Consider the following 13,757-nt stretch of genomic DNA (forward strand, 5'->3'; position numbering starts at 1 on the left):
ACATCTGCAGTTGTCTCTCGTTGAACTTTGATGTAAATTAGACTCTGAACCAAAGCAAAGCTCATCTTTAACAGCACACCGAAGCCCCACGACCAATTTGCCATCAGACCTCACACTCAATGACGACTTCAGCATTCCTGACACCACTTTCCCCAATGCAAGTTTAGCAGCACAAATAGGAATGAAACATACATACCTATACTATAACCTCCACAATCCTGTAGAATACGCTGCGCTCTCTCCTTAGCATCAGCAGGAAAATCGGGGCTCTCGAGCAATTCAGGACAAGTACAAAGAGCAACGACCTGAATAGAGAAGAAACATAACCAATCATTCAAATGGAGAAGATAGACACAAAAAGCTGGAGTAACTCAGTGGGAAAGGCAGCATTTCTGGAGAGAAGGAATGGGCGTGCAGCGTAGGTTCACTAGGTTAATTCCCGGAATGGCGGGACTGTCGTATGTTGAAAGGCTGGAGCAATTAGGCTTGTATACACTGGAATTTAGAAGGATGAGGGGGGATCTTATTGAAACATATAAGATAATTAGGGGATTGGACACATTAGAGGCAGGAAACATGTTCCCAATGTTGGGGGAGTCCAGAACAAGGGGCCACAGTTTAAGAATAAGGGGTAGGCCATTTAGAACGGAGATGAGGAAGAACTTTTTCAGTCAGAGAGTGGTGAAGGTGTGGAATTCTCTGCCTCAGAAGGCAGTGGAGGCCAGTTCGTTGGATGCTTTCAAGAGAGAGCTGGATAGAGCTCTTAAGGATAGCAAAGTGAGGGGGTATGGGGAGAAGGCAGGAACGGGGTACTGATTGAGAGTGATCAGCCATGATCGCATTGAATGGCGGTGCTGGCTCGAAGGGCTGAAATGGCCTACTCCTGCACCTATTGTCTATTGTCTATTGTCTATTGTGATGTTTCGGGCCGAGACCTTTCAAATGGGGAAACAAGGATCAGGTGCTCTTTTACAACAAAAATGAACAGAACATGCTGGAGTAACTCAGCAGGCCAGGCAGCATCTGTGGGGAAGATGGATAAGTGACGTTTTGGGGGTTGGGGGGGGGAGGGGGAAGAGAAGTGCTGGAAGAGAATGGGCTATCCATTTATATGGTTTGCCCTTTAGTAATTTTCCTTCTACCAAAAAACATCGATAAGTAATCACCTACCATCTGCCTACTATTTTCAAAGTGATCACAGGAAGAATCATTCATTTCTTGTGAATACTTCTCAGGAACTGCCATATGACAGAAATATATAATGCAGCAGACAAATATCCCAAATTAATAAATTTCATAATTGAACTCCTATGTGGCATTCAAAGGCATCAGTCTTTACTGCAAGACAAAATGGTGGTTTTGAAATTTCTTAAATTTGAGTGTATTCAAAATATCAAATACAACCTTTACTGGCTTGCTAAAGCACAGTAATCCATGCGTTACCCTTGCCTCTGGCTCATTCTTTGATCATGGCAGCTGTTAACTTATCTGCAAGCTGAGTTTTGGTGGCTCGGTTTCAACAGTTTTAACAAAAGTTGCATTCTTTGATGCAATTGAGTTTTTTTCTATAAAACATTGATGTGGAATCACCCCAGTATGGTTCTTGAAAGAGGTTGCAAGAAGAAAAGTTAGGTGTTTCCTCTTTAAAAAATTCTCAAGAATGGTTATTGGAAGTTATTTGTATGTAAATCTGGTCTGTCGGTAAAATATTTGGAAAATTAATCTAATATTAATATTAAATGTTTGTCAATTCATTCAGTTTAGAAAGTGGAGTCACATATATTGCATCTGTTAAAATATTGAATTTTGGCCAAACTTGAGGGGGGAAAAAAGGCACTGGTACAAAGTGAACTACTCTTGGGCCCTGGGAAGAAGTGCAAATTCTACCAGAGATCAGGCTATAACTGAACCATCCACATGCACATCCCACGGTCCCAACACAAACCACCAAAAGACTGAAAAATCTTTTCAAATAATCTCTAGTACTGATGGCAAATATGTTCCACCAATTAAAGCAACGTAATGGAGAACAGTGAAAAAAGACAGACGTTATTGATAGGGACCAGCAGGAATTCATTTTCTTTTTTGAAGAGTAGACAGATTAAAATTTATTTTGGAAAGCATTGCAGTAAAGGTTCCGTGCTCACACCTACCTGTCTTAGAAACGTGATTGGCTGTTGTCCCATTGCGTGAGCGTCACCTATATTTGCTTTGATTATTTCTCTGAAGGGCTTTTGGGCTCCCTGGGTAAAGGAAAAACAGAAGAATGTAATCATTGTCAAGTATGGCTATTTGCTGGAGAAGCCAGTTAACTTTGCAATTCCATTTAACTGTCACTCATGGGAAATACATTGAGCAGATGGTTCAATCAAATGTTTGCCAGGAATATTTGCAACTGGAATAACAAGTAAAATAAATTGCATCTGTCTAACATCCTTACATTATTCCTGTAAAAATAATCAACAGCAAATGTATATGTGAAGTAAATAATTTAAAAATATATATTACAAAGCACATCAGTTGATCCAAGCTGTTCGAAGACATTGCCTCATCTCATAAGTACACTGTCGAATCTCATAACATTCAAGTTTAAATTTAACATCTGCAACAAAGGACCAAATAAAGGAGCTGCAGATCCAATTTACTAAGATCAAATAATTCTAATTAAATGGAATGAGTAGATTACAACAAAGAAAAACTAATGTTCTTCCTCATAGTTAACATTTACAGACTACCATTAATCACTTTTGAAGCATTTTCCTTCATACGTGCACAGAATGAACAACACACATTAGCTTTGTCCAGGACCCAGATGAATATTTCCTACAGAAGCTACAGTCTGTGAAAGAGCTGCTACATGGCAATTAGAGTTTCAATAGTACTCCTTCGGACCCACAGTATCCAGAGTGCATCCCTATGTGCAAAGTTAAAGTCATCATTGGTAACGCCAGCTCCAACATTAACCATCAGTTCCCACCAGACCGTTATTCCAATGCTCTCAGGGTGGGAATTAGACTTTGAATAATGGCGCCAAAAATGGCGGAGTCAGCATGTGTAAATATGCAGCGTTTCACTGTACAGTTGCATGTGACAAATAAAGCACCATCAAACCTCCTCTGTTCAAGCCCAACCCAGTTCAATACTGGCCACTTGTTCGCCGTTGCTATAAAATAAAAAATTATAGATCCTATTTTCAAATTCTTCATGTTCACTATTTTCCTCGTCACAAATATCAATGGTTTGGATGAGAATAGTTGGTATCAGACAGTGAAGATGATTGAGAATTAGTGCGATCCAAGGAATGACAAATGGAGTTCAATTCAGATTAGTGCTAGATGCAGCACTTGAGTAGTTATACCAAGGCCGACCTTCACAGTGAATGATGGGGCTCTGGGGAGTGTTGTGAAGCAAAGGGTTCTGGGAGTACATGGACATAGTTCTCTGAAAGTGGCATTACTGGTAGATAGGGTAGTGAAGGCAATGTTGGCCCTTTCTCTGTCAGAGAATCAAATAAAAAAGTTGGGACATTATGTTACAAATGTACAAGGAGTTAGTGAGGCCGTACTTGGAATATTGTGTTCAATTTTGATCACCTTGTTATTGGAAAGATGCCATTAAACTGGAAAGAACGCACTGAAGATTTGCCAGGACTTGAGCTATAGGGAGAGGTTACAGGCCGTAACTTTATTCCTTGGAGCACAGGACACCGAGAAATGATCTTATAGAGGTATATAAAATTATGAGGGGTGTATATAGGGTAAATGAACATAATCTTTTGTCCCCGGGGTAGGGGAACCAAGAACTAGAAAGCAACCTTTCTCGCACACACAAAGGATGATGGGTTTATTGAATGAGTTGCCAGAGGAGGTAGCTGAGGCAAGTACTACAACCACATTTTAAAGTCATTTGAACAGGTATATGGATAGGAAAGGTTCAGATGGATATGGGCCAAATATGGGCAGGTGGAACTAGCTTAGATGAGGCATCTTGGTCAGCATGGGTGTGTTGGGTCAAAGTGGTGTTTCATTGCTGTATGACTCAACAACTATCGCTCCTCCAACAATTTGGAATCAATGTTCCCTCAAGCAAGTGTAGGAAGGAACTGCAGATGCTGGTTTAAACTGAAGATAGATAAAAAGCTGGAGTAACTCAGCGGGTCAGGCAGCATCTCTGGAGAAAAGGAATAGGTGGCGTTTTGGGTCAAGACCCTTCTTGAGACCCCTGCCTTCTCGTGCAAGTATTGGTTCTTTTTCACAGCTGTGGTCATGCCTTGAATCACTAAGGCCACGAACTGCTGAGTAGCTTCCTTAACCTCTCCTCTTGTCCTTCTCATGGTGAAAATTCAATCTACGTTTAAAAACCACCCTCTAATAATTAAAAAAATAATTTTCATGGATCTTTTGAGCAAATAACGGTTGTTGTGAAGCTTCTCAAATGCAAGTTGTCATGCCTGCTCTAAAGTAATTCTATATTTGTAAAAAGTTAACAAATAAATATTCTGATCAAGTTACATCTATGAATTAAAAAAAAAAAATCTTAAAGGTAATGATGTTCATACCTATAATAAGAGAGCATATATTTAGATATTTTTCTAAGGTCTATTACTCAGCCAGATTTGTATGTTTAGTTTAGTGATATAGCTTGGAAACAAGCCCACCGATTCCGCAGCGACCAGTGAACACCCGTACACTAGTTCTATCCTACTCCAAAGACGTACAGGTATGTAGGTTAATTGGCTGGGTAAATGTAAAAATTGTCCGTAGTGGGTGTAGGATAGTGTTAATGTACGGGGATCGTTGGGCGGCACGGACTTGGTGGGCCGAAAAGGCCTGTTTCCGGCTGTATATATATGATATGATGATACACACTAGGGGCAATTTACAGAAGCCAATTAACCTACAAACCCACACGTCTTTGGAATGTGGGAGCAAACCGGATCATCTGGAGAAAACCACACGGTCACAAGGAGAACAAACAAACACCACACAGACAGCACCGGAGGCCAGGATCGAATCCGGGCCACTGGCGCTGAGGCAGCGGCTCGACCCCTGAGCTGCCCTTGTCCCCCCCGAAACAGGAACACATTCCCTTGCGCTACAATACTAACTGTAACAAAATATATACAATGGGAAACAGGAGGGAGAGGATACCTAGTACTGATAGTTATTGATTATCCTTGGCAGAACAAGAACAAACTCCCCTATACCACAACAGTAAGCGCAGTTGAAATCTGCTACGGAAAGCAAGGGGTAGAAAATAGTCGTTATAAATTACACCAATAACTGAGCAGGGTGGTAAGAAAACCACATCAGTTCAAATGCAAAAAACAGTCAATGGGAATGAGGTGTGCAGAGCAGAAGACAGAATCGTTTATCTTGTAATCTGTACAACAGATTGGTAGCCAGTAGTTCTTCAAATTTTGTGAAAATGTGAAATACGTTTGACAAATCAATCATGTTGCTTCAGTAAAATTAATTTGGTTAAGCTATGGTGGGGCCACTGTAAAGATTTTAAAAAATGTTTCTAGGTGTGGACTACCGTGAGACAGCACTTAATAGCATTCCCAAAAATCATTGGAAATTACCTAAATATTAAAAGGAAAATTGGCTCTTCAAAAAGTGGAACAATGTGATGTTGTCCAATAGTTCTGATGGAGAATGCAGTGTACTGCCGCAGTAAGCTGGAGAAAATACTGCAGTGTTCTTGTTGGATTGAGAATGCACTAGCAGAAAACTGTTCATTTTGCAAATCAGTATTATTACCATTAAAATTTGGAGAATACATTGTAAAGATTGCCAACCCAGTGAAGTCAAAATCCAGACTGCACAACTATTGCTAGGTTAAATAAACAATCTGTATGCTAATTTTTCACAAGTAGGTTAGCTGAGGAAATATGGCAGCCTATGTGATTAAATTGCAGACTCTTTCATGCCTTGGATTGTCTATTGCATTTGGATACTATACACTAGACCAGACTCAGCATGAATGCAAAAGATCATTTTCAACTCCACACATGAGCGTGAATTGACTCAAAAGAACCCCTTTCATGCAGCCAGTTGCCTGTGGTTTCATCTGCCTGTAAATATAGTTTTAAAACCCCCCCAAAATTTTGAATTTTTGCAAAGTACTAATCAAAAGTGTGGACTTCATTTTATTTATTGACACACCTTTCGCACACACCAAAGTTCTCGATAGGATACAAAAACTCACTTTAAAGTATAGCCTTTTTTTAAAGATTTGAACTGAGGCCAAGAATTTTAAAACTTCAGTGAATGACTTTGCATAAGATAATGTACAAAACCAGTTTACTGGGAACCATGTGGAATTAAACTGGAACTGGAACCCCCTGTGGGTATATTAAACAAATCTGCCAGATAAATGAGGTATGTGTTCAAATTTCATTCCACTGCGCTTTTATCTAGTTCAAACTCCCTCCCTGTGCTCTAACAGAGAACCAAGCAGCAGTGGGCTGAAGTTACAGAGAAGTTATTTTACCAAAAAAAAGCAGAAAAGGAATAAGAAGGGGGATAATTTACATAAGAAACTCCAGAGACCAAAATTACAAATGTTGAAAGATTTGCCAACAAAGCAAGCTTTGGGCAAGAGAAGGACAGAGCAGCTTAGAGTTTGCAAAGCGGTGTGCAGAATATGCAAGAGGGGGTTCGGTCAAGGTTAGATGGAGATTGCATTGTGTGACAAAGCGGCAGATAGGATGACATGCAAATATATATAGTTCAAACTTGGCACAGGTTGTTAATCTCTGAACAAACTGCTTAAAAAGGTTGAAGACGTGGAGTAACTAGGAAGTGACTGCAGTTATGAGGAAGCATGCAAGACAGGAAACACATTTCCTAGTTAAATTACAAACTGAAATAGTTAAGGGCGGCTCCCTGAAAAAAGATGATGGAGCAATTAAATGTGTTAAAAACTGCAGATGTTCAGCAGAAAAGGGAAGCAAGACCATCACCAGTCACATGACAGTTTATTTTAGAGCGCTTCAAGGAAAGAAACCATATGCAAGTTTCAGTGCTTTTTAAGTATATAGAAGAAAGGTTGAATAGACCAAAGTATTTAAACAGGTAAAGAATCAAATAGTACCATGAAAATAAACAGAGTGCTGATGTAACTCAGCAGGTCAGGTAGCATCCCTGGAAGATAGATAGGCAATATTTCAGTACGGGGCCCTTCTTCAGACCAGAAACATTGCTAATCCATGTTCTCCTGAGATGCTGCCTGACCTGCTAAGTTACTCCATCACTCAGTCTTTTTTGACAACCAGCATCTGCAGTTCCCCATGTCTACTTAAAGAAAATGGGCTCACTGATATGCAAAATGGGAAGCCATTTGCAGAGTAACATAGGATCAAAACTCTAATAAATGAGACAAAGAGAAGATAATAGTGATGGAGTCAACTCATATACAGGCTCCATTTTGAGAACTGCAGCACATTACAAACTGCTAGCACTTGATTCTGGAGGCATATGAATGAGTTAATGCCAGAGAAAGGGGTCAGTAAGTCATCTGGAATATTGCTGGAGCAGTGGGAATATTTGGCCATGATGATGAGAGATACCGTGTTTAGACAGCTACAGGTTCTGGCTGGCTCCACCAATGCCAAGCCTCCATTTGTGGATGCAAAGGCAAGAGAAAATAGGAAAGTTGGATAGGACCAGAGCATCTAACGGATAAAAGAGAGCCAGCAACACACAATATGCTGAAATTATGTCTGTGAAATTGGATCACTATGGCTTTGTGGTCACAATGGTATATTAGTCACATTGGTTCTTGGTAAAGGAGTAACCCAAATTAACATAAATACCAAGATAATTGGTGAATCACAAGGTTTCCTTCTCTGTACTAATCTGAAATCTTTGTTTCATTCACATTGCTGTCTTCTTTCAGCCCAGGACTACTTCAGAGTCCAGATCATCCATTATGCTCACATTCCTCTTCACGGCGCACAATTCTTCCCAAAGCCTCTGCAATGTGCAGCTTATTTCCCTTCACAACTTCAAATGCTTACCTCAAATTTTCCCAACACATTGTCAACATGGGTTCAGAGCTCAGTTAGGCAGAGGTTCTGAAGGGAAGAATGAGGGGGGCAGAGTAACAGTGACTGCATATTTGCACACTTATTTATGGTTTGGAATATGGGAGGAAAAAGGAGAATGAAGGAAATGACAGGAAATTAATGGGATTTTTTCTTTTGAATGGGATGGTTGCTGGGATATGATGGCTTCTAGCTAAATAGTTAGTTCTTACACTACGATAAAGGTTTCCATCTGCTTTAGAATTGCTGTTTACAGAAAGCAGAAAGTGAGGAATGTTTCTGCCAGTAAAAATGTAAAAACAATAGGTGCCAAGAGTTGCTGGAGAGATGCTGAAGCACAGGAACACACAAAGGGAATGATCATTGAAAAAACCCCAGAAAGAGCAAGCGTGCAGATAATACTCAAAGCATATACGATACAATGAAACTTTATTCATCCCCAGAGGGAAATTGGTCTGCCAACAGTCACAACACACAAGGTACACCAAAACTTGAAATTAAAAGTGAAAACAAAAAGAAAAAGACAAGCGACTGTTGGCTGGCTTCACCGGAACAAATGAACAAACAAACACAGACTTATCCCCTGGGCAGAGGATTCTAAAATGAGAGCAACCCCCCCCCCCCACGAGGTCCTCCATTGTTCATCATGGCAGTCCTCCCACGCCGGGTCCCCATTATCTCCCCCCCCCCCCAATCGACCGTTGATCGTGGGTCAATCGTGAGTCGTCGTCGTCGTCCCCATCCGCCGAGGCTCCCATCAGATTTAATGGCATTCGACATTTGGAAAATAGAGGTTGGAGACAGCAGCGACAGAGAACTGATTGATTGATGGAATGTTTGACAGACACAGCATGGAAACAGGCCCTATGGTCCACAGAGTGCGCGCCAACCATCAATCACCCGTTCACACGAGTTCTATGTGATCCCATTTCTCATCCACTCCCTACACACTAGGGGCGGTTTACAGAGGGCCAATTAACCTACAAACCCGCACATCTTTGGGCTACGAGTGGAAACTAGAGTACCCGGAAGAGACCCATGGGGTTGTGGAGAAAATGCGAAAACTCCACACAGACAGCACCCAAGGTCAGGATTGAATCTGGGTCTCTGGCGTTGTGAGGCAGCGGCTCTACCAGCTGCACCAATGTGCCGCACTGCATGACCATGAATAGTGAATTGTTTGATGACTAGTTGTGTCCACGTTAGCCTATTTAGTGGAAAGTGTTTACAAACAAAAAAGGGATTTTTAAAAGTGCATTATATGGCAAGAGATCTCATTTTACCTGCATTTATTAGTAGATGAGAGGAGATTCTATGTATACTAGATTGATAAAACAGAGTCCAAGCTCTCTGTAATGTTTCACGATTTTCTTGGGTTTGGCCAGTTAAAAGAAAGAAAACTCTGGGACGGGAAACCGTTGCACGGAACTCAGGTAGGACACCAAGCTCCACTGGGCAACAGCAGAGAAACGAGGAGGCTGATGCAGAGAGAAAAGCAGTTACAGGAGTTGTAGAAGCAATAGACAGAGCAACAACCAAACATCAGCAAGGTGCCAGCACTCAGAATGGCAACATTGTGAACAAAGGCTGGCAAATTTTCACAGGATACTCATTGCACCTGCTTTTATAATGATGTCCAAAAGTAAGTATGTTTAAAAATAGTCATCTATTTGCTTCAGGCAAGCTCAGATCACATGATTAAGTTCATTCCTTACTTCATAAATAGATTTTTCCAACCAATAAGTACCGTGTGATTAACAGCTTAAAATAGAATTGTGACTTTAATATCTTACAGGGTAAAACAAAAATGTTTATACACTCAGGAAACCAAGGTTAATGTAACGCAAAAGAAAATACTTGAAACACTTAGCAGATCTAGCAGCAACTGCAGAAAAAGGAACATAGTTAATGTTTCAGTCTGAAGACACAAAAAGCTGGAGTAACTCAGCAGGCCAGGTAGCATCTCTGGAGAGAAAGGATGGGTGACGTTTCGGGTCGAGAATGTTTCAGTCTGAGGACCCTTCGTCAGAACTGGGAAAGTGAGAAAACACATTAGACTTAAATTGCAGTGAGCATGAGAAAGAAAATGGAGAGAACAGAAATCTCTGAGGCTACAGCCAAGACAGGATTTCTGTAGTAAAAAGCCAATGAAGTCAGCTGGTTGCGACTGAGGTAGTTATAGAGGGTGAAAACAAAATAAAGGGACATATTTCCACTATTTTTTGTTTCTGATTTGTACATCTATAGTTATTTTGAATTTCATTATCATATCAAAAACATGAACATTAAAACTAAGTTACAAAACCCTTTAAATGCTTTATTAATCTTGCTTTCTATTTAAGAGTTATTCAGAACAATCCAACCAGATCTGAAGCTGTACAAATCTTTCTGAAACGTGGATTTGAAACATGATACGTACAATAAGTCTGGCTCACAGCATTTCAAGAAATTGTTTTTGCAACTGAAGATACCTACAGAAGCCAGATTGCAAAAAAGATATTAGCAAAGGGAAAGACTTAAACTGGAGTTATTTTAAATGAAGAGATAATGTTTCTCAATTCTGATGGTACCAATTTACAATATATCCACTTCATGCAAGGACTATTGAATCGCAATCCTGAACAACTTGGAATGAAAACGCTCTCATAAGATTCATATTACAAAAAATAACTTTTCTGGGAAATGGTGTTACAGTCTGCTTCTCGTCGAAGAATGTTGTTGCTCACAAGTTAAATTGTTACCAGCTTATGTGACTCACTCTTCTCAGTGTGACACAGCCAAATACGAAAACAAAACATCGCAGATACTGGGAATCTGAAATTATACACAAAAGGCTGAAAAGTGTAACGTCCAGGTTCAGGAACAGCTTCTGCCCTACAGCCATGAGGCTATTAAACGCTACAACTTAAAATAAGATCTGAACTACATGCACTATTATTGTTTGTTTTTTGTATGTATATGTGTGTAAAATATATATACTGTGTATATAATAGGCATATATATAGATTATACATGTATATATATATATTTGTGAGTATGTGTGTATATACACACACACACTGAACTTCATTTATTATATTGTTTACAGTGTACTATGTTTACATATTCTGTTGTTCTGCTGCAAGTAAGAATGTCATTACTCTATCTGGAACATGTGACAGTAAAACACTCTAGACTCTTGAATAGGGTCCAAGGACTTACTGTTCTCCTATTCCCATGTTGGATATGCTTGAATAAACACTTGGCTAGATCTCCATTAGACAGCCATGATAATAAATTGCTAAAAAACAAGATCCTCCACATCCCACCCACCTTCTAAACTATTCAATTATCCACCAAAATAAAAGTGAATGTATACAGCAAATAATTGGCAAGAACAGGACATACGGTATCTTAATTAGCTTCATTTCTTTAGTTCTTTATCAGAAAGCAACAGCACAAAAGACCTGCGGTCAAATGTTGCCTTTCACGAGCACCATATGTTACTGGACCTGCTGAGTGCTTTCAGCACCGTTGGTTTTTATTTTCAAGTTATAGTGTGAAAATTAGGGCACTGAGCATTCCCTGCTAACAGTAATATGTTGTCAAGATTACAGACCCTTTTCCATATTTGGCACCCGTGCAGAAGCAGTCTTATGTCGAACATCTGCTCTAGGTTAGCCAGCCGATGATCGCTGGAAGGAGAACAAATTCCAAACGGAATTTGGGCACATTTGTGAAGGAGGCTCCCTGCAATAATTCAATCAGGGACAGTGGAATCAAATTAAAGCACTATACAGTCTCAGCACTGTTTTATTTTGGGGGACTTAAGAAAATGCAGATGCTGGAAACTTGTTTTGGAGTAACTCAGCAGGTCAGGCCACATATGTGCAGGGAATGGACCGGCAACGTTGGAACCCTTCTTCAGACTGTCTTCTATTCACTCAATTTATTTTAAAGTTCTGCTACAGACCGATGCCCAAATAATATAAATAATACAGGTAGTTTGTTCATTTTATAATCCTAATCCTATCCTAATGCAGAATGCCTGATGCCAACTCATTGAGAACATTGGACTGTCTCTGGAAATTATGCACCGCAATGCTGAGAATAATTATTGTGTCAGTCTGAAGAAGGGTCTCGACCCGAAACGTCACCCCTTCCTTCTCTCCTGAGATGCTGCCTGACCTGCTGAGTTACTCCAGTATTTTGTGAATACCTTCGATTTGTACTAGCATCTGCAGTTATTTTCTTACAATAATTATTGTGACCCTTCGCTCTGCTTGAAGATAGACATAAAATACAGGAGTAACCTGGTGGGACTGACAGCATCTCTGGAGAGAAAGGTCTTCAGACTCAAGAAGGGTCTCGACCAAAAACGTCACCCGTTCCTTCTCTCCAGAGATGCTGCCTGTCCTGCTGAGTTACTCCAGCATTTTGTGTCCATCTTTGGTGTAAACCAACATCTGCAGTTCCTTCCTACACGTGTGCATTAGGATAAGATTAGGGTTACAAAATGAACAAACTACCTGTATTATTTAGTATAAGAAAATAACTGCAGATGCTGGTACAAATCGAAGGTATTTATTCACAAAATGCTGGAGTAACTCAGCAGGTCAGGCAGCACCTGTGGAGAGAAGGAATGGGTGACGTTTCGGGTTGAGACCCTTCTTCAGTCTTCAGTCTGAAGAAGGGTCTCGACCCGAAACGTCACCCATTCCTTCTCTCCACAGATGCTGCCTGACCTGTATTATTTATATTATTCAGCTTTTAGAATCGAATCCTTTTGGGACAGGCAGCATCTCTGGGGAGAAGGAATGCCTCTCTGACAGGGCTAATAGAGGGACGATGGGCCGAACAGGCTGCGACTACTTCTTGTGAAGGCACAACAAGCTTGCACCCACCTACCTACCTACCTGTTGCAGCTCTCTCTCCAGTTGTGCGGCTTTAATGACGATGGGCCCGCGGACGGCGTACTCGGCGGCGCGGACGTGCGGGTTCAGGCTGCCCATGTCCAGCACTCTGCCGCCGCCGCCCCGAGCCGGGACTGCCGGCCGCTCCCTCACCGCTGACCGGGTGCCCACTGTGCTGAGGCGGGCGGCCCACGCCCCACAGGCCACCCATCCCCGCCTCAGTCCGTACATGGCTATGCAAACGACGGTCGGTCGGCCAGCGGGCCACCCTCACATCGGCGCGGCGGCTCCACAGCCGTTCGTCTTCGCCTCAGCCGCCAATGCCCAGCCGCGCAGGGCTCTCCGGGAGTTGTCATCCACGTCACCGCCGCCTCCAGGACCGTTAGCTCCATCTCCGGCAGCCCACCGTGGCGCGGGGGCCTCTGGGAGTTGTAGTCGACCTCACCGCCGCCTCCAGGACCGTTAGCTCCATCTCCGGCAGCCCATCATGGCGCGGGACCCTCTGGGAGTTGTAGTCCACCTCACCGCCGCCACCTGTGCATTGAGAACCGTTAGCTCCAGCTCAGCCGCGCAAGGTACCCTGGGGGTTGTAGTTGCATCAACCCTTCTTTCCCCTGTCACCAACGGGTTCTAAACCGTCAGATTCACCTCACCCACCAATGCCATGTTCACAGTGTTCTAGGAGTTGTAGTCCACAGGTATCCTTCGCCACAGGCGGCCTTGTTTTACCTCTATTGTCTTTGGTTTTACCTCAGAGTAGCCAATGACCAGCGCGCGGGGTGCTCCGGGAGTTGTAGTCACATTCTCTCCCGCTT

General features: G+C 41.8%; 1 protein-coding gene across 1 annotated transcript in view; it reads right to left on the reverse strand.

The window, feature by feature from the left end:
• The window catches only part of gpt2 (glutamic pyruvate transaminase (alanine aminotransferase) 2), a 28,848-nt gene extending 15,514 nt beyond the window's left edge, over positions 1 to 13,334 (reverse strand). Inside the window, 6 exon segments of the mRNA XM_078400441.1 lie at positions 197 to 305; positions 2,154 to 2,243; positions 12,946 to 13,188; positions 13,190 to 13,242; positions 13,245 to 13,301; positions 13,304 to 13,334. Coding sequence (XP_078256567.1) covers positions 197 to 305; positions 2,154 to 2,243; positions 12,946 to 13,188; positions 13,190 to 13,242; positions 13,245 to 13,301; positions 13,304 to 13,334 — 583 coding nt within the window.
• Positions 13,335 to 13,757: the final 423 nt, after the last annotated feature.

This window comes from Rhinoraja longicauda, chromosome 6 (genome assembly GCF_053455715.1).
Source record: "Rhinoraja longicauda isolate Sanriku21f chromosome 6, sRhiLon1.1, whole genome shotgun sequence".
NCBI classification, from domain to species: domain Eukaryota; kingdom Metazoa; phylum Chordata; class Chondrichthyes; order Rajiformes; family Arhynchobatidae; genus Rhinoraja; species Rhinoraja longicauda.